This window comes from Montipora foliosa, chromosome 2 (assembly GCF_036669935.1).
Source record: "Montipora foliosa isolate CH-2021 chromosome 2, ASM3666993v2, whole genome shotgun sequence".
Lineage (NCBI taxonomy): Eukaryota > Metazoa > Cnidaria > Anthozoa > Scleractinia > Acroporidae > Montipora > Montipora foliosa.
Window position 1 is genome coordinate 55,979,802 of NC_090870.1, and position 20,000 is coordinate 55,999,801.

General features: G+C 40.9%; 4 protein-coding genes across 6 annotated transcripts in view; 2 read left to right on the top strand and 2 right to left on the bottom strand.

Annotated features, from left to right (window-relative positions):
• The window catches only part of LOC137993627 (tubulin polyglutamylase TTLL11-like), an 8,537-nt gene extending 2,254 nt beyond the window's left edge, over window positions 1-6,283 (top strand). The window contains exons 2-5 of the mRNA XM_068839583.1: window positions 922-1,021; window positions 2,022-2,913; window positions 4,026-4,196; window positions 4,955-6,283. Coding sequence (XP_068695684.1) covers window positions 922-1,021; window positions 2,022-2,913; window positions 4,026-4,196; window positions 4,955-5,318 — 1,527 coding nt within the window. The 3' untranslated portion in view covers window positions 5,319-6,283. The remainder of the gene's footprint in view (window positions 1-921; window positions 1,022-2,021; window positions 2,914-4,025; window positions 4,197-4,954) is intronic.
• Window positions 6,284-6,948: 665 nt separating this feature from the next.
• On the top strand, window positions 6,949-7,443 carry LOC137991843 (uncharacterized). The gene has a single exon (XM_068836881.1). The coding sequence runs from the start codon at window positions 6,949-6,951 to the stop codon at window positions 7,441-7,443; it is 495 nt and encodes a 164-aa protein (XP_068692982.1).
• A 5,746-nt stretch (window positions 7,444-13,189) lies between these two features.
• On the bottom strand, window positions 13,190-13,957 carry LOC137991844 (ATP-dependent DNA helicase RecQ-like). The gene has a single exon (XM_068836882.1). It carries the CDS (start codon window positions 13,955-13,957, stop codon window positions 13,190-13,192), a length of 768 nt encoding a protein of 255 aa, XP_068692983.1.
• A 3,800-nt stretch (window positions 13,958-17,757) lies between these two features.
• Window positions 17,758-20,000, bottom strand: part of LOC137993629 (kynurenine--oxoglutarate transaminase 3-like) — a 26,055-nt gene continuing 23,812 nt past the window's right edge. For all 3 annotated transcript variants that reach the window (XM_068839588.1, XM_068839586.1, XM_068839587.1), the window contains 3 exons: window positions 19,947-20,000; window positions 19,666-19,752; window positions 17,758-19,153 (listed from right to left, as the gene is read on the bottom strand). The exon at window positions 19,947-20,000 is cut by the window's right edge and continues 23 nt beyond it. In XM_068839588.1, the coding sequence (XP_068695689.1) occupies window positions 19,088-19,153; window positions 19,666-19,752; window positions 19,947-20,000 (207 nt within the window). In that variant the 3' untranslated portion in view covers window positions 17,758-19,087. The remainder of the gene's footprint in view (window positions 19,154-19,665; window positions 19,753-19,946) is intronic.

Genomic DNA, 20,000 nt, shown 5'->3' on the forward strand with positions numbered 1-20,000 from the left:
TAAAAAAGCAGCAAAGGCGAGAGGCGAGTTTCTGGTGCCTCCATATAATGAGATGCCTGTGGCTAGGGGAAGGAAAACCCTGAGAGAAACCCCTGATCCTCCATGTTGGGGGTTGAGCTGGGGGCTAACCACCCACTCTCGTAAAACCCTTTTGTTTACGGAAACTCGAGCTAGAAATTCAACTGTTTCAGGGGTCTGGGTCTCAGCTAAACTCTTCTCCACTATTAAAGAGATGGAAACATGAATAGTGGTAGCCAAATTACCCTGCGGGAAGCTGTCACTAGGAAGGAGTCCCTAGTCCACCCTAGAAAGAAGGTTAGGGTTGCATGCTGGGAGCAATGTATGCCCCAGGGAAATCTATGGATATTAGAGCTAGAAGAATATTAGGAGTGGATAGGGCATGTCTTATGTGGTGTAGGATGCTACAAAAAGAGAGGATTGAATTTGGGTGGAGAAGCTGGGCTGGTATTCAACTAGCTAAAGACAGGATAGTATGGAGATCTTTTGTTTGTTCCCTATGCGCCACTGGGCGCGGAAAGGACTTATGATGATGATGATGATGATGATAGAATAGAGAAGGTCTCCCAGGGGAACAAGGGAACATGGCTAATTTAAACAGGGGAACAGGGAAACAAACTAAGACAAAATATCAAATATAACCTTTCAGGGATAAAAATGCTGAGAACAAAATGTTGTTTGAAGGTAATTTTAAAGGGGTCAAGACCCCAATCTTCCCTGGGAGATCTTCAATAGAGCACCGATTGAAGTCAGCTAAATTTCGAAATACAGGGCATAATTGCATACAGTAAGTGTCAAGTAACTATGTCTTATTTTTTTGAGACCCAAAAAAAATTATTTGTAAAGTGGAAACTGGCAAAGATAAGTACAATATTGTTAAACAAGAAACCTTTCCTGTTTCAGATTCCTGTTGCTAGGCGAACTGGATGTGACTTTTATTGGCTTGGTGGAAACTTTGAAATACCGGATTATATACAAACTGGACAACTAAGCAAATTTTTTGGTGAGATGAAACACTTGTAAAACACACCTTGATCATTATTGGACGTAAACAAGTCAGTTTGGCACAATTTGGACCCATTACTCCCAATTCTCTTCCCCGTATTATTTGTTTGCCTATCTTTGGTGAAAAGTCTACAGTATTGCAAATATTCTCACACAACTGCCCTTTAAAAGGTCTCGGTTTCTACACTTTATTCCCTATCATCTTAGCTCTTTCCAACTCCTTTCCCAGGGGCTCATAGGTGAATTCCCGTGGAATCCAAGCCAAAACAAGGGGTGACAAATGGTAAAGTCTAAGACCCTTGTTGCAAATCTGACACCGAGACCAAAACATGCAAGTCAGAACTCAGTTCACACCAAAATACATGCGATACAAACGAGACTTCAAGATCAGATGAAAAGTTTGCAAGTGCCAAGCTTTTGGAGGTAGTCCATTTGCCACCCCTAAAACATTTTGAAGGGTGTGGTCCAACCTCTGGGTTTTCTGCAAGGATACTCTACGTGTACATCATTGACATTGTGTGAAGGCACTTCTGCAACCCTGCACTGGTGAGTCTGGCCACTTGCCTCCCACGAATGTATCTCACCAATGCGGCCCAGTTTTGATTTTCCCGGACTCTGTGACACATGTGGGTTGAGCTTATTATTTTGTTCTCTACTCTGCTCCCAGAGGTTTTTCCCCAGTTACTGTGGTTTTCCTTGGTCCTCAAAAGCCAACATTTGGTTTGAGTTCTTAATGTACGCGTACATTGTACCCAATTTAGTGCTCTATAAAGTGCTGGAAGACTTGACACTTAAAAAAATTCATTATTATTGTCTTAATTACCGTAAATGAGCCATCACACTCAAGCAGAACATACACTGCTCACTGTTGACATCACTTGAAATGGAGTAGACATACCTTGAAATACCTGATTTGACAATTGTGTGCACTATATAATGTACATGACTGTATGCTAAACTGATAGTTATCTTATTACATGTCTTTTTTCCTATGGTAGGCATGTCAGAAGCTGCCCACAAAATACAGCTGACAAGACAAATCAACCGCCTTCAGCTACTTTTTCCTCATGAGTTCACCTTCTACCCTAAAACATGGATCCTGCCTGAGGAATATGGTGAACTTCTTGCTTATGCTTCGAAGAAAAAGAAGTCACAGACTTTTATCTTAAAACCTGATGGTGGATCCCAGGGTGAGGGAATTTTCCTAACACAGAATGTTCATGATGTTAATCTGGATGCATCCTTCGCAAGGCCATCTGTTGTGCAAGAATATATAGCAGATCCCTATCTTTTGGACAAGTTTAAATTTGACTTGAGAATTTATGTTGTATTGAAGAGCTTAGACCCATTGCAGGTGTACATTTGTCGGGAAGGAATGGTACGCTTCTGCACAGAACACTACCATCCACCAACACCCAAAAACATATTCAAGACATACATGCACTTAACGAACTATTCCTTGAACAAGTACAGCTCAGGATATGTTCAAAGTGATGCCGGTGATAAAGGAAGTAAGCAAAAGCTTAGTGCAGTCTTCAGAAAACTGGCAAAAGAAGGCTGTGACATAAAGCGTCTATGGGCTGACATTGACAAGGTTGCTTGCCAGACTATGATTGCTCTTGTACCAATCCTAAAACTTCAGAACCAGGTCATGAGTGCAGAGTTGAAGCAAAAGTTGAAGTGTTTTCAAATATTAGGTTTTGACATTTTACTGGACAAAAATCTTAAGCCTTTTCTTCTTGAAGTGAACTCAAGTCCAAGTTTAAGAATTGATCATGAAGAAGAAGTTAGTCCTGGGAAAGTTGAGCATGTTATTAGTGCAACAGACATGGAGATTAAACTTCCAATTGTCAAAGACTCCATGTTGCTAGCATGGCAGCATAAGAGAACGTAAGTATATAGAAAGAGTTCAATGATGTTTGTTGCTTTTGATGACCATCCTTAAGACAGATACACTGTAGAGTAGATTGGATGGAATTTAAGTAGAGAGGGTGTTGATTGAAGAGCAATGTAAATGACTTCCTAGCGCATGTTAACTTTTTTTCATTATTTGTAAAATTATGGGAAAGTCTTAAAATTTACGATGCCTCATGAGACGACCTTCCTTAACCCACTGTTTCCTGGGAGTGAGACTTAACAGATTTTACTCTGTCTAATGCCAGCTAAATGATTTTACTTGTCAACTGGGAACATCCTAGGGTGCCCTCTCCCTCCCCTTTTAACGCCTGCCATGCAGGCTATTGTTAGGGAAAACTTAACAAAATCCATGGGTTCAAAAGACTCGAGTATGAAAATCTAAAGAAAAAATTTGGATGCCTCCTTATGAATGATATTTTTCTCTATGATTAATTAGTTTAGACAATGTCTATTATTAGGTGATTTGTAAGAAAATGTGACCTCCCATGTGAGAACGTTCCTTACGGTTTGCTGTTTTCGCACAGATAGCCATGTGTGTGCCGTACATTAGCCATGTGAACGGATTGGGCATATCCGTTCGAACGGCTTGGGCTATCAGTGCGAAAACAATTGTAACCCGTTCGAATGGGTTATTGCTGTTGTGTTCCAAAAAATGTTATCCCAACATTATTATCGTTTGGATATTATTAAGGGCCTTTGCTTTTCTATTCCTTTCTCCTTTTACATCTCCAAGAAATGCTAACAATCATTCAGAATATTATTGATACAATGCAGTATTACCTTGATCATTTTACTTAGAATATAATTATTTATTCCACATTAAATTTTTGTTGATTTAATTGAGAGAATTTCTTATTTCATAAAAAATTACTATAATTATTAGCTGGTCCTGCAAAGAGCTAGTCATGTATAGGAAGATCAACTACAATAAATTATTGAAAGAATGAAAGGTGTAAAATACTAGAAAACAGATTTGATGTAAATTGCAGAGAATTTAAACATTAAATTAAATACTTGTAGTAAACACTGTGTTGATTATGAAAATGAGTTCAGTGATTATCATGACACTAGTCTTGCTGTTGCAGGGATGACAGTCCTCCGGAGATTGCAGGTTGCTTGCACCAAATTTATCCCAAGCTGGCTTCCCAATTGGATCACCATAGAGTTGTGGAACGGTGCGTCACATTGTTTAGACACTTTGTGGGTGTTCGAACATCTACCAGAATGGGTCCTACATCTTTCAGAATGATGGCAAGGTAGGTAAAATATTTTCGGTTGTGTCTGGCCAATATTAATTTGCATGTAATAAGACCAGTGGGAAAGCAAATTGGACTAGCCTCCCAAATACTGAGAGTCTTTTACCATGATGTCTTCCTCATTTTCTTGTCACCCATTTAGAAGTCAGGTGTTGGCTGGTAAAAAGGCAAGATGTTAACTGCCACTATTTAAAAATGATATTGTGGACCGAAGTTCACTTTGAGTTTTTCCTGTACATTCTTTTGTGGTCACGATTTCAATGTTATTGGGTAAGTTTCATAATAAAATATGAGTTTGAGACTTTCACCTAAAAGTCAATTATTTTTAGCTAGCATAAAGTTACATGTACCTACACCATTTTCAAGTAATATGTTCTGATAAGGCTGATGTCTTGACTGTATGCTTGCATGTTTATTATGGCCAGGGATGTACAGTGGACATTATATTCAATTACCGAACATGCACAGTTATTTTACACCAACTATTTTGATTTTTTGAGAATTAATATGAACTAGCATACAGTGTATGTCATGCTGTGTTAGGCCAATGCAATAGACCAAATTATCATTCCATAGTACAGCTCCCTAAATTTGAAATTAATTTCTGCCTGGTTGTAATTGTCTGGCTGTAATATGTTACAGCTTCTTGTTTTTTCCACTTCATGGCTGAAATTAGTTTGTTCGAAAGAAATGCAGACCATAGCTGCAGTATCAATCAGTTAGTAATTTAAGGTTATCATATGTATTGCTTTCAACAGGCGATGTCATCTAACTGACTTTGGCTTCACTCTTGCTGCGTTTGACATAATGTTCATCAACATGAGTCGTCGTCATCCAGTAGGCGATTCTGGTCGGGCAGCTCTCAGTTTTAATGCCTTCTGTGAATCGCTCATAGCAATAGGGCACAAGAAATTCTCACTGACTATGAGACTGGAGCCTGTGGAAATATTACTGACTGTTTTGAAACACTGCGAGCAACATTTGCAATGGCCAGCAGGGAAGAAAGGCGATGTGTCACAACCTCAAAGAAAGCAAAAACTTCCTTCCCGATTAAGTTTACGTACGATGCACAGCTGCTTTCTTTTACCAACAAGTCCTCTTATCAAGGATGGTCTCTTGTAAATCATTCATCACAGTTGGTGACTTCTCATCAAGTTCTGCAATTCTGAAATCACCAAATCTCAAAATCCCAGACAGTAAATTATAACATTTGGGGTAATGTGGCAATCCTTGGTTTTCACATCAGTGTGTCCATGTTGGTGTCCCAAATATAAAAAAAAATGTAATCTTTCTTTCAGTTAAGAGACATGGTTACTAAATTCCACACAAGTGGAAACTAAGGACATGGTTTGTGCTACTCCTTCAAGTCCTTGAAAAGCCCTGGAGAGGTAGGCTTTTTCAGCAAAGAAAACAATGAAACACCATGTATGGCATAGAAATCTTCTTATAAAGACTCCTTGAAAACTCAATTTCTGGTTCTTGAAAACTCCTTGAATACTCCTGGAATTTTATAGACAAAATCCAGCATGAACCCTGTAAGAATAAGTAATTATTATTCCTTTAAAGATTCTCTGTCTAATTAATGCTAGATGATTTTCCTCATCCATGGGGTGAAAAGGTCTACAGTGCAGCTTGGAGATGAGAGAAACATTACTTGAAACACTATGTCTACATGTAAACATCTGCAGATAGACAGCTAGCAGTTCCTTCTAAGTCAGTTGAGCTCCCAGTCTCTCCCCAACTCACACGTGTGACTTAAGCAGGTGGCTCGAAACTGCTAGCAGTCTTCCTGCAGACGCCCATCAACACAAATGGAGAACGACTCAGTTGGGATTTTTGTTTTCTTTCTCTTTTTGTGTGTATTGTGACAGTGTCTTACCATTTCAATTCCGTCTGTAAGCCTTGGGTAATTAAGTGTTGACCCCTCTACTACTAATGCAAGGTCGGGGGTATGTGGTAGCATGTCTTGAAAAGTGATAACCTTAATATTTTTTCTTTTCAAAATTTCAAAATTAATTCATTTTTACGGAGCACATAAGACAGTCACCAGGACACATTTAGTCATTAATAAAGGCACTATTACTTTTATTTTTCATTTTGAGGCCATTCTTTAATAATTTACTAGTGATCCATCTGATATTCACAAATGACTTTGTGGGCACTGAAACATAGCATTTCCTGATAGAAAAATGAAGTAGAGTTGAATTTCCTACCAAATATGATGGCCTGAGACAGGCCTTCTGATAGGATGCGATGAAAAAATGCAAATTATGCGAAATTTGCAGGGCAGATTATGCGATTAGAAAAGCCAATTATGCGATAAATAATTTAAATTATGCGATTTTTTTTCTGAGCAATTTTAAGCTTGTTTTTCAAGGTTTCAGGATAAAAAACACGTTTTTACTGCCCCAAAGACATTTTGAACACAAGGGAACAGTAATTATGAATCTTGATCAACATTAGTTGGGATAAGTAAAAAAAAAAAAAGAGGTCTTCTGCACTGAATGCTTCATATCAAGTAGGGCGTCTACCCTATTCTTGGAAAAGAGCCGATATCACCCCTCAATAAGCGGACTCCTGTGTCGGATGTCAACAAACATCTCCGCTTAATCTCCTTGACTCCAATATTATCCAAAGTAGCGGAGGAGTATGTTGTCCAGGACTATGTTAAGCCGGCGGTGATGCAGAAAATCGACCCAAACCAATATTTGGAACTGTTCCTAATTCATCCACCACACATGCGCTGATCAGCATGTTGGACGCTTGGTATAGAGGCACAGATGGGAACGAGGCCATCGCTAGGGTGGTCCTGTTCGATTTTAAGAAAGCTTTCGATTTAATTGACCACCACATTCTCTGCGGAAAGTTGCTGCACTATGATCTTCCACCTTGGGTGATTCATTGGATCAAGAGTTTTCTCACTAACCGCAAACAGAGGGTGAAGTTATCGCAGGATTGTTTCTCTGAGTGGGGCGCTATACCTGAAGGGGTCCCACAGGGGACGAAATTAGGCCCCTGGCTCTTCGCCATCACGATTAATGACATCAAAGTGAACGGTGGTGCAATGCTGTGGAAATATGTGGACGATACCACGATCTCCGAAATTATCCCCCGAGGACAACTAGGGGGTATTGAAGCTGTCGTTGATGATCTCTCGTCCCAGTCCCAACGCGAGTGCAAGTGCAAGGAGCTGCGGATCAGCTTCACCAAGAACTCTTCAAGACAACTTAGATCCTATAGTTGTTAATAAGAACTTAGAAGTAATTCCAACCGCAAAGCTTTTAGGCTTAACTATATCTAGTACATGTAACCTCAAATGGAACGCGCATGTCTCGGAAATAGTGAGCAAAGCGGCATCGCGTCTGTTTTTGTTGCGGCAATTTTTTAAGCGAGCGTGAGAGATTTTACAATTGCAAAGTTTGCATTTATGTCACTCTATAGAGACAAATGAAATTTAGCAAAAATGTCTCTCTACACATATTACAGAAGCGAAGGACTTTGCAGTTAGTTAATTGTGTTCGTCTACATACATAAACGAATCAGTGACTTCGCAATTAATTAAATGCGAAATGTACATCTTCATATATGACGGAATGAATGACTTCGAGATTAATTAACTGCGAAATGTTCGTCTGAATATATGTATATGAGGGAATCAGTGACTTCGCGATTAATTAACTACGAAATGTTCGTCTGAATATATTAAGAAATCACTGACTTCGTAATTAATTAACTGCGAAAAGTTCGTCTGAATATATGAAGGAATCAGTGACTTCGCGATTAATTAACTGCGAAATGTTCGTCTGAACATATAAAGGAATCAGTGATTTCGCGATCAATTAACTGCGAAATGTTCGTCTGAATGTTTTAGGGAATCAGTGACTTCGCGATTAATTAACTGCGAAATGTTCGTCTGAATATATGAGGCCAACTTTGACTTAGAGATTAATAAACTGCGAAATGTTCGTCTACACATAAATCAGGTACTTCGCGATTAATTAATTGCAAAATATTCGTCTAAATATATGAGGGCATCAGTGACTTCGCGATTAATTAAATGCGAAATGTTCATGTTTTTCCTATTTCTTACTGTAGGATGTTTGGGAATTTGTGCTCACCTCGGCTGGGACCTCCATGAGTTGTAATTAAGCCATTCTTACAAAGTTTTCGTTTGAAGTTCACTATTCGTTTGAGTTGTCGCGTTGGTATGTTTATACAATATGTCTAGAATTCTCAGTATTTCCACGATCGGTAAATCCAAAAAGGCTGTAGATTTAGTGTCTAAAAGTGAACGATCAAGCTTCTACTCAGTTAATGTTAATCTTAGTGTGTGCAAGGGTGACGTACTTTAGAGAGAGAACTTAGGGATACCATTAGCGATAAGGGAATAAACAATGTTAAAGCTTGGTTGAAAAAGTAAATACGACATGTAGCAGTTGCAATAACAGTGCAGAGCCTTGGTATCTACGCTAAGGCGAGTCAGCCTATCGTTTGAGCAAAATTTAACAAATTGATGAACTAAAAAAGGAAGTTACAATAGGGGGTGACAACTCTAACAAGGCCTGTTTCGGGAGAAAAACAAAAGAATCGAGAAGACTCGGGATTTTTGATGGGAAATATGACATAGTTCTGGGATACTGCAGAAAAAAAGAGCAAAGTTTTGACATTTTACAAGAATGTTACCGAAACACTCGGAAGGATCTTCAAAATTGCCGGGAGGACTCAAACAACGTTTCTTAGAGTTGTCACTCGCATGATTTAACTCTTTTGGCGCAGTGCCCCATTATGTTGAAAAGAACAAAAAAAGCACTACTCTAAAATTCGTACGTCCTTGCTTCTGAGACTAGGTATCCAGTCCACATCATCTGGAAACTGAACAAGATAGCCCTTAAATTTGTCATATTCCATAACAGTTCCACTTATCCATCCAAGATACTTTGTTTCCCCATCAACTTTCTCCTCATATTCCACTTCAACTCTATTGCCAATCATTGCCTCTCCCAACTTTTTCCTGGATGACCGTGCCTCGAGTCTTGCCCCTTTTATCAGGTGGTGTTTGGTCCAAATGCGCTTTAGGGTCATTTTGCGAGCCAGAGGTTCCTCTCAAACTAAGGCGAGATCGCTTCCTCTTCGTCTGCCTCTTCTCTCTCTTCTCTCTCGCTTCCTGGCTGCTGGTTTCGTAACTGATATTAATGTTTTGTTCGTAAGCTACGATCTTCACGGTATGTAGCCGGTCTTCCAAGTAGATATTCTTCATCAGTACTGAGATATTGCTACATCCCTCACCGATGGACTGGCGGTTTAAAGACTCAACGGGATTGTTGGTATTCTCTGTAGATTCCCAGTCTTCAGTATCACGTAGAGTGAATGCCTTACAAAACATCTTCAGAATTCGTTCCCTAGACCACCATTTGACCCAGTGAGCAGATTTCGACCAGTGACAGTTATTAATTTGATTGGAGGAAAGGAAAGGAAAGGAACTTTATTTAAGTGTCTAGACGTTCTAGCGCTGAAGCACTAATTGGGGACACTGTAAATAGAAATTAACAATTAACACAAATCAAATCAAATGTTGATTTTTGAGGAGAGGGGAAACCGGAGTACCCGGAGAAAACCTCTCGGTGCAGAGTAGAGAAACAAACAAACTCAACCCACATATGACGCCGGATCTGGGAATCGAACCCGGGCCACATTGGTGGAAGGCGAGTGCTCTCACCACTGCGCCATCCCTGCACTGGAGATTGCAGCTAGTTGTGGGGAGAGCAGATGTTTAGCATGAACCACGCTCTTCTTGCCATAAAGAACGTCAAATGCTAGCCTAACATCAGCTTGTTGATCAACGTCCTGGATGGCATGACCTAAGTGGCGAAAGATGCAACGCTCTTCTTTGCTTTTAGTGTACGATATCGCTGACACGGTTCACTTAAGTTTTCCAACGAACCGCGCAGCCACGCATGATCTTCTCTGTTACTTCCGTTCCCATGCTTCTTTCAAAACCATTGTACTAGGCCTGGTCAAAATCCACCATTATCTGGCGAAGGTTATGACCATTTTTAAAGGAAGGGTGGATATTTGTGACATGGCCAAATACTTCGGATATGGCTGTTGCATAAGCATCGCCATCCTGCTTATTCAGAAGAACTCTGGCCACTGCATTGTAACTCAACGCTATTTCGTTGAATGCTACCATATTTAGGAGGTATGGGAATCCGCTATTATTTGCGTACGTTATGTCTACGTATAAATCCTTGCTGTCCTTCAACAGCTCTGCTTGATATGGCGCAAGGAAAAAGGCAAAATGTCTTGATGGTGACAGCAAATATTCCCTACCTTCCATTTGGTATTTTCCCATTTTTTCATTTACTTTAACGAGAAATTCTTCATCGACAGATTCGTGCCGATTCTCGTACTCCTTCTTGAAGTCTTCAAATTCCAGCACTTGTACTAGAGGTATGATATTTGGGTTAAGTCTAGATCTTCCTTCTAGTACCATCTGCCTCTCTCTCCTAATCCTGCTTGGATTTGATGCTGCAGGGGATTTTTCCGCAGGAATGAAACGAATGCCATGACCTTTCTGGAGTTGTTTCGTGGTGAGGGAGCAATCCTTTTTAACTGCTGTTTGGATGTCGAGTTTTACAGCTTGCGATATGACGTGAGGTGCTGGTTTCATGAGGTTATGAGTTGTTCCCGGTAGGCACCAATCCACCTTCTTCCGCCATCCTCAACCGGCCACACATAGACAATTTGCGCGGGACAGTTACCTGTTACCTTTAAAGTGTGTTCTGCGGCATGTTCTTTGCATTTGCTAAGCCTTTGTCGGTTGCTTACAGTGTAGGCAAAACCTTCAAAACTGCAAATTTTTACGCCCTCGTAAAATGCACGCCTGACCCATACCTCCGTGTTTACGTTATCTATCTTCAAATGCACCTTTTGAGTAGATGTCCCTCTATTCGTTAATTGACAATCATCCCACATAAAATGTGGTCTTTGGCAAGATCCAATACCAGTTTTCTTTGGATCAGGGCAGTGTCCAATTCGGTCAGAGGGAACATCGAAACCGGGGTATTCGTAGGCAGATTTTTCTTTGACTGCAAACCAGTTCGTGGACTTTGCCAGTTGCTCTCTTATCTTCGGCAAGTAGTGTTTGTTTCTGTACGCAGCGTACAGCGTAAAACTCTTCTGGCAACTACTCGCTTTTGTTTGGTATCCTCAAAACTGTCTGGATGAGGTACAAATATGTCATATGGATTCGAAAGGAATGCTACTTCTTGCTCTGTAACCGAATAATCGCGAGGCCTTTGTAAAGTTCTGTCCACGATTAATATTAAATGAAATTTTTATTAAACCGGAATGTACAAGTTGGCGTAAATGCGTTGACCACCATTCCTTCTTAAGCGGTATACCATCCAGATGCACTTACACTTAGCACTTAGATCTCTCCGCGCCAGGAGGCGCATAAGGCCGCAACCCTCGTCTTCCAACCCACTCTGTCTTCCGCTATGACTTTGACTTCTCTCCAGCTGTTCCACCCTTCCCTCTTTCGCTCATTTTCCACAGTTCGTCTCCACGTGGTCTTTGGTCGACCTACTGCCCGTTTCCCTTCTGGTTGCCACCCTAACGCTACCCTGCAGTTGTCGGTTGCATCTTTTCTCAAGACGTGCCCGATCCAGTTCCAGCGCCTCCTGCGGATCTCATCACTGGTCTTATTTATTCCTGTAATATCCCCTATCCTCTCGTTGCTCACTCTCTGTGGCCACCGAATTCCGAGGATTCGTCTGAGGCACACAAACTGGAATGCGTCCATCTTCTTTTCCTCCACCTTTGTCATTTTCCATGCCTCGCATCCGTAGAGTAGTACTGGGCGTGCTAGCGTCTTGAACAGCTTGATCTTCGTTTGGCGTCCTATGCTCCGTAACCTCCATATCTTGGTTAGGTTATAGAACGCCCTTCTTGCTTTATTTAGTCGGTTCCTAATATCTTCAGTTCCACCACCATCTTTCCTGACCGTTGCTCCGAGGTATACGAATTCTTCCACTTCTTCGACTTCATCTTGTCCAATCTTGACCCTGTCCTGCCGTTTTGCATTCGATCTCATCATCTTGCATTTTGCCGCATTGAGCTTCAGTCCTACACGCCCAGCGTTCTCCACCAATCGATCCGTCTTGCTCTGTATATGCTCGTACTTCGACGAGATCAGAGCAATATCGTCTGCGAAGTCAAGGTCTTCTAATACGCTGGTGAAGTTCCATCGTATTCCATTCTTATACCCATGTGTCGTCTTTCTCATCACCCAATCTATTGCTATGAGGAAGAGAAATCCTGACATAACACACCCTTGCTTGACTCCCGTTGTGATCTTGATCCACCTCGTCTGTTCCCCGTCATCCATCACCGTACACTCAAATTCCTCATACATGATTTTAACCATCTTCACCAGCTTTTCAGGTATGCCGTACGACTTCATGATCTTCCACAAGCTTTCTCTATGGATCGAATCAAAGGCCTTCTCGAAGTCAATGAAGTGTGTGTACAGCGTCGCTCTCCACTCATTCACCTGCTCCATGATGTTGCGGAGAATGAAGATCTGCTCCACTGTGCTCCTATTCCTACGGAACCCCGCCTGTTCTTTTCTGAGGGCCTCATCCACTCCCCGTTAGATCCGATCGATTATGATTCGGCCCATGATTTTGCTCATTACTGGCAGCAGTGTCACTCCTCTCCAGTTTTTACATTCGTTCAAGTCCCCTTTCTTTGGTAGTTTGACGATGATGCCTGTCTTCCAGTTATCTGGTATTCTCTCTTCCTTCCATATCTTCCTGTATAGTCTTGTCAGTTCTTGTACTGCTATGTCGCCGCTTGCTTTCAGCAACTCTGCGGGTATTTCGTCCATTCCAGGTGCCTTTCCACTTTTCGTCTTCCTTAGGGCTTGTCTGACTTCATCTTCCCTGATCTCTGCTGTGTCCATTTCCCTCATCTCCTTTGCCGCTGTCTCCTCATCTGTTACAGGGTTCGAAGGCGCCTTCCTCCAGATGCGCTCCCTTGGAATAACTTTGCGAAGCATCTAAGTGGTCTTGGATATCAGAGGAGGTTATCCAACCTCTCTTAGAACCGCGCAACCAAGATATCACTTTTTCCTCGCTGACTCCAGACTTAATTATTGGTAGCTTTGCTACCTCTTCCAGTGCTTTAAGCAGAAGAGCGGCAGTTTCTTTGCAGTTAAATTTCTTGGCTGAAGAAATGTCACAGCTGGAACAGCACTCACCATTAGCGGCCAACTCAAATACATCTGTGGACTCGAAATTCTCTAATAGACTCTTTCGGAGGCAAGTCCCAGCCAGAAAACCATACAGCCATTTCCAGCATTGTTCATATTCTGATTTCTTATCAAGGATTTCTTCCTGAGAGCATTCCTTTATCCAATAGATTAAACGCTGATCGTCGACGCTTTCATTTACCATAATAATACCGTCTGAAGACTCGCTGTTTCGACCTGCACGACCAAACTCCTGTACCAATACCGCCATATTTCGCATGCATCCAATTGGCAAAACAAGGTTAACGTGAGGTTTGTAGGTTCCAACTTCGTACGATTCAGTAGCGACAAGGACCTGAAATTCTTTGTTTCGAAATTCTCTGTCCACTTTGTTGTCTTTGTTCTTCGTTTCACTTAGTGGCATCCCGCCGTGGTACGTTTTTACTTCTTTTAACTCAGCTTTTATCAAACCCTTGACAAGACGTTCGACATCAACCTTGAAATCCATTTAAACGATGGCGTAGTCATCATGTATAGTGTCCACTAAAGTTTTGGCCACGCCATCCCACATATCATCGCGTTCTCTTCTATGGACGGTTTGATACTGCTCAATGTTCAATTTGGTATTCTTTTTGTTGACACTTCCCCGAATAAAAACAGGCGAACGTAGATAATTTTTGGCCAGATTTTCTAACTGTGAGTCAGTGAGCGTTGCAGTCAGCGCTATGATTGGAATTTCCGAAAAATCGTCTTTAAGGGCCTTGAAGCTACCGTAACAAGCCCTGAATTTGGAGCTTCGGTCAAACATTTTATGTACTTCGTCTACAGTCAAACCAAGTGAAGCGTACCCCTCAAGATTGCATTAATGAACTGATTATTTGAAACTTGAACCCGGTAGTCGTTTCAAGAATGCAATAATGAATTGATTATTCGAATATTGAACTCGCTCGTTTGATCCAAGAATACGGCTAACGGGTTCCGTTTCCGAAAAATCGATTCAGTATTGCATTCTAGAAAAGACTAGTCAAACCTACTAGTCGCAACAGTGAATTGATTTTTCGAAAACGTAAGCCGTTAGCGAATTTAGCCGTATTCTTGGATCGAGCGAGCGAGTTCAATATTCGAATAATCAATTCATTATTGCATTCTTGAAACGACTAGCGGGTTCAAGTTTCAAATAATCACTTCATTAATGCAATCTTAAGGGGTACGCTTCACTTGGTTTGACTGTAAGACCAGCATCTTAACAACTGATTTCATTTCAAGAATTTCTTTCTTGACTTTGTTTGCAAAATATTCAGGTGTGGTAAAGATCAAAGGAGGTAATTGCTCTTTGTCACAAGAGGACAGGGATTGAAGAAGAGCTCCACCGGACGAGGGTCCTAAGGATGAACACTCAATACTATGCAGCTTTAGATTTTCCACATGTGAATTAATCAGAGATTGTCGGACATACCACTACGGTTGTGAGTTTATCGTCAAATAAGGAAGGTAACTGAAAGCAGACGCTTTTTCCACTTGCCGTAGGCTGAATTATTATCGAATCGCGGCATAATTCAACGGCCTGAATGGCATGCGTTTGGAATTGTTTCAGTGAAGAATGTCCAAATCGAGCTAAGTATCCCGTCCATAACGTTTCCGTTGTTTTATCAGGGGCAGCCATTTTTGATGGGCAACTCCATGGCTCTCCTTCCTCTAAAGCGTCTTTTGTGTCTTCTTCGATCTTTTGGTTGTCACATGGGACAAAACGTTCGCAGTCATTCTCCATATTGGTTACACTAGATTCCATTTCACTTATAGAGTCTTCGAGTGCATTACAAAGGCTTTCATTCTCCTCTTCGTCCTCCAAGCATAGGTACGTGTCTGTTAATTCTGGACCTATTTCAGAGTTACTAGGATCTAATAAAATGTCTATGCAATTTTGCAAGTTCCCAACTCCAGAATTTTCCAGTCTCATTTCCATCCACTTGGCAAGATGGGATACGGCCTTTTCAGCTGATGTGTGATTTATTTGTACCACTGCTGCATTTTCGTTGCCACCAACGCTTTTGGGAACACAGTGTGTATCGACTATGGTAAAGTTTGCGGTGGAATCCGGGTTAATTCCGCTGCCTATAAAGAAAGAAAAAGGAGGACAGGTGTATACTGCTTGAGCAGGTCTTCGCAGATGGAGGACATTCAAACCTTGACGCAGAGACTCTTTACCCTCTGTTGTTGTAATCCCAGATGTTGACGCCATTACTTGCTCCGATAGCATCGGGGGTGGACGCTTTAAAATTAGACCTCGATTATTCATTATTCTTTGTGTGTTTTGTTCGAATTATTCATTGTTCTTTTTTAATATTTGTAGGTTATTCATTTTTCTTTGTTGTTATTCATTACTCCACTAGCATAACTGCGTTATTCATTATTCCGGCGTTTTCAGACCCAATTATTCATTATTCATTTTTTATTTATACTCGTTATTCATTATTCATTATTCAGCTTCCACCCCCGAGATAGCAAATTTCTGCCAAAACTGCCTTTACAAGATAAAATTTGCAAGGCGTCTTCGACGGTGTACCTGGAAGAGGGGTCCCTTACATCATTTATTAGCTCCGGAACCGATAGAATTATCTCCTCGATTGCTTTTTGTAAGATGTTTTTGTTGAAGGGAAGCTGTGCCTTTTTTTCGTTTTTTCTGAACCACTCTGCTATCGCTATCGAGTTGAAAACACACGCATTAGTACCGTCCAACATCTGCACTTGAGCAGAAATGTCTGCCGTTAAATCTGAATCGAACTCAGTTCCTTCTCTGGCACAAGAAGCAGTGATATCCCCGAAGGTTTCCATTACCGAACCCTGGTGAATTGACAAATTAAGTATGTGGTGCTGCACGTCGTCCGTGTTCTCCGGAAATCTGAACTTTACATCTTCCGCTAGTGAGTTGCTTCATACTTTTGGATCAGTGATTTTAGGAGAGGAAATTCTGGTACTTATACTTTCGAGTTCACGAACACATAGCCAATGAGCTTGGCCGTTCCTTAGGGTTTTCAACCCAGCATTTCTTGATGAGGTCAGTGTAGCTGTCAAGTACTTAGGAGAACATCGAGATAAGAAGGCAAAGTGGGACGCTCGTTGGCCAGCACCTTGGAAGGGATGAGCACCGGTCGACACACTCCATCCCACGGATTACTCCAACTAGGCACAAGGAGCTCCACCAAGAACAACATTCCAAAGCTGTATATATCACTCAGCGTAGATGGAATCGCGAGGTCACGGGTTCAAACCCCGTTGAAGTCCTGAATTTTTCAGACTTCTCTCCGCAATTGCAAGAATTGCGCTCATAACTGCGAAGATCATAGCTTCACTTGATTTCATATCCGCAGTTCATATATGATTCATTTCATATACGTCACTTTTCTCTTCTCCCCTTTTCTGAACCATGTGTTTGCCACACACAACTCCTTTTCATCACAAAACTCTAACAACATCTTTCCTTCCACATTTCTCTTCCCAATTCCATTTCCTCCATGCACACCCTCATAACCCTCAATCCGTTTCCCAACATGTCCATTAAAGTCACCCATACCCAATACTAGCTCACCCATGTTGTGCAGATCCCACTCACTCCTCAAATCATCATAAAAACGCTCTTTCTCTGCACCCGTTCTGCCACTTTGCAGACCATACACACATATAATTCTCACCACTTCTTCCTCAAGTGTCATCACTACCGTCATCACTCTGTCGCTCTTCCTTCGCACCTCCACGACCTTCTCACACAGCTCCTCCTTTACCAAAACTCCCACACCTCCAGTACCATCACTATTCCCAGACCACCACAACTTATATCTACTACCCTTCACACCCATAAACCGCACTCCTTGTCCTCTCCACCTCACTTCCTGTAGACAACACATATCCATCCTCCTCTTCCTCAGCTCCCCACACACCTCTGTACTTCTCTCGCTCATATTCCCCACATTCCCAAGTCCCCATCCTCACCCAAGCCGCTCATCAGGCTTCCCATCATTCTGCAAGCAGTGCTTGTGCAGCCCAAGGTCAGGGGTTGCACCTTTCTGTTTGTGGTAGGCAAGTGCGGCCCACCCCAGCCTTTGGGCTGGCTGGTGCCCATGTTTTCCCGGTGTCATCATGAGGGTCTTATTTGAGCGCATAGTTTCTACAGGGAGCATGCCCTTGCTTACCCCCAACCTTGGTTTTCGGGCACGAGTGGTCCCGAGACTAAGCCTCTCCCACGATTTTGAGAAGGAAGGCAGGGACGCTACTCCCTGAGACCCCATATTGCATTATAAAGCAAACAAAAAATTAATATTTCATCTTCTAAAAATGTTTAATTAATATTAATTTATTCATTTTCCTGTAGAGTAATTTAGTTCCCTTGTTGAACCCAACTGTGCAAATCTTCAAAATTAAATTGCCCTATATGCATGCATATTGTACAAAATGACCACTACTAAATCCTGCACAGCATTTCATAGTTGAGATTATATTGTAAAATTTTGTGACTTTGATTGGACCATATCAAAATAGCTTTCCCTTTTAAAACATGTGAGAAGAACATCATATGAAAGAGAAACCCCATCTGATTTTTATCGAGTTGCATTTTGGTAGTTATGTTCTCCATGTCTTTTATATCAGTTTTGATGTATTTATCGCAGCTTGGATCGTTGTCAGGAAAGATCTTTGCGTCAGTTATTTCAAAGGATCATTGTGGTCATGCAATGTAATTATGAGGCATACTTAGTCTAATATTATTGCTGTGAGTCCACAGGCAAGCAGCACACTAATTTTGGCTTAGAGGATGGGGTCCCTGTGTTGCAGATTATATTGGCAGCTTGATGTCGATTTGAGGGAATTCTGTTAGCCACTATGATTTTGCACATGCACTTTGAATGTCCATGTTATAACATTATTCCAATGCATGCGCTGTTGGTCTGACCAAATGTGGTTCTAGTCAAAAGCCCACAGATAAGACTTAGAGTTGGGTCTCCAGTTGCTCAGTTCGGTCAAAGCATCCAGCTAGCTCTTCAAGGGGCATTGATTCAAATCCCATCGAAGTTTCACATTTTTTCCGAGTTCCATTTGATTGTTGTCAATTCAAAAGGTACACCAACAAATTCCCTAAAGATTCTTCAAAAATGGATCCATACAAACAGCTTTTATGATAGCGTCATTTGACTACAACTACCAGAATTCAATTTGTTTTTCTTTTCTTATTTAATTAAATTTTGTATTTCCAGTAGGGTAAAAATAACATTAACTCTATCGTATGAGACAAGCAAAACTTGAAGGATTCTGGGACTTGTAGTCAAATGGTGTCATCATGCAAATGTCCTATTACAACTTGGCTTTGTTATTCTACTGTACAAATTTCTTTGCCAATATATTAAACAGAATGAGAATTCATTTTTCAATATTGAATGTGCTTTTCCTCCTTTTTCAATAAAATAGGATTTTCTCTTGTCCATTACATGAACACCAAAAGAGCTACTGTAGTCACTTCACAAAGCTTTTCCTTATACTCAGTCATGCAATACCCCTCACAAAAAAAAAAAAAAAAATACTGTAACCCTAAAATTAATATTCCTAGAAACGTTTTTTAATTGTCATTTAATTAATGTAGAATTGTCACTTCTCATTTGCTTAGTTCATCTTTCCATTCTTTGAGCTTCTTAGCACCCTTTTCCAGTGTACTGTCCTCCTAAAATTCAATATAAAAATGTATCAGAAAGAAATATCAAGTATCTTTTTTGCTCCACAGTGACTATAATTTAATTTAGGAACAGGTGCAGCTCAGTTGGTTAGTGTGGGGCTTTCGGAGCAAGGGGTCCACGCGGTTCGACCCTCTATGACTTCAAGGTCTGTTTCAATTTTAGGATACAGTCGGCTTCCATTGATACCAGCCTAGCAGCTGAAGGAACTTGCATTGTTAAATAAAAGTGACTTAAGTTACCTTTGCCTTTATTAGTGCTTAGTTCCACTTACAGTGTTCCATTCTTTCCCGCTAATAATAATAATTGATTGCTAGAAAGCAATGTATTAAGTGAAGCAATGATCCTTGCCTGCGAGCAGGCTCTCTGAGGTACTGGGGTTGGGCTCACTCCCACCGCTTAGAGAGAGCATGCTTGCAGGTTAATAAATTTAGGATCCTCGCAGTTATGAACACACTTTTAACAATTGCGTAGAGAAGCCTAAAAAGTACTGTTTTCTAACCTTGATAAAGCAAAACCTTATGTACTTGGATCCATAGTGCTTGTGTTGTGTAGAATAAAAAGCACTTGGAGGAATAGCAGCGATTCCCTGAAAATAATAATAATAAATTATTTGAAAAAATCTTCATGATAAATTTCTATACAGCAGTTGCAATGTATCCTACTGTAAATGAGATTACACTGTATTTCATACTATGTGTCAGGAATCTGCAAAGGGCAATTTTAAAACCAAATTGTTCACAATAATATTATAATAATTGATCTTTTGTCAGTCATAAATACCTTTTCTTTGGTTAACCACCGCACAAACTTGTAGTCATGGGGATCGTCACTTTT

Excerpts from the sequence above, each read along its gene's own strand:
- LOC137991843 (XM_068836881.1), top strand. The coding sequence starts at position 6,949 with ATGTTGGACGCTTGGTATAGAGGCACAGATGGGAACGAGGCCATCGCT.
- LOC137991844 (XM_068836882.1), bottom strand. The coding sequence starts at position 13,957 with ATGGATTTCAAGGTTGATGTCGAACGTCTTGTCAAGGGTTTGATAAAA.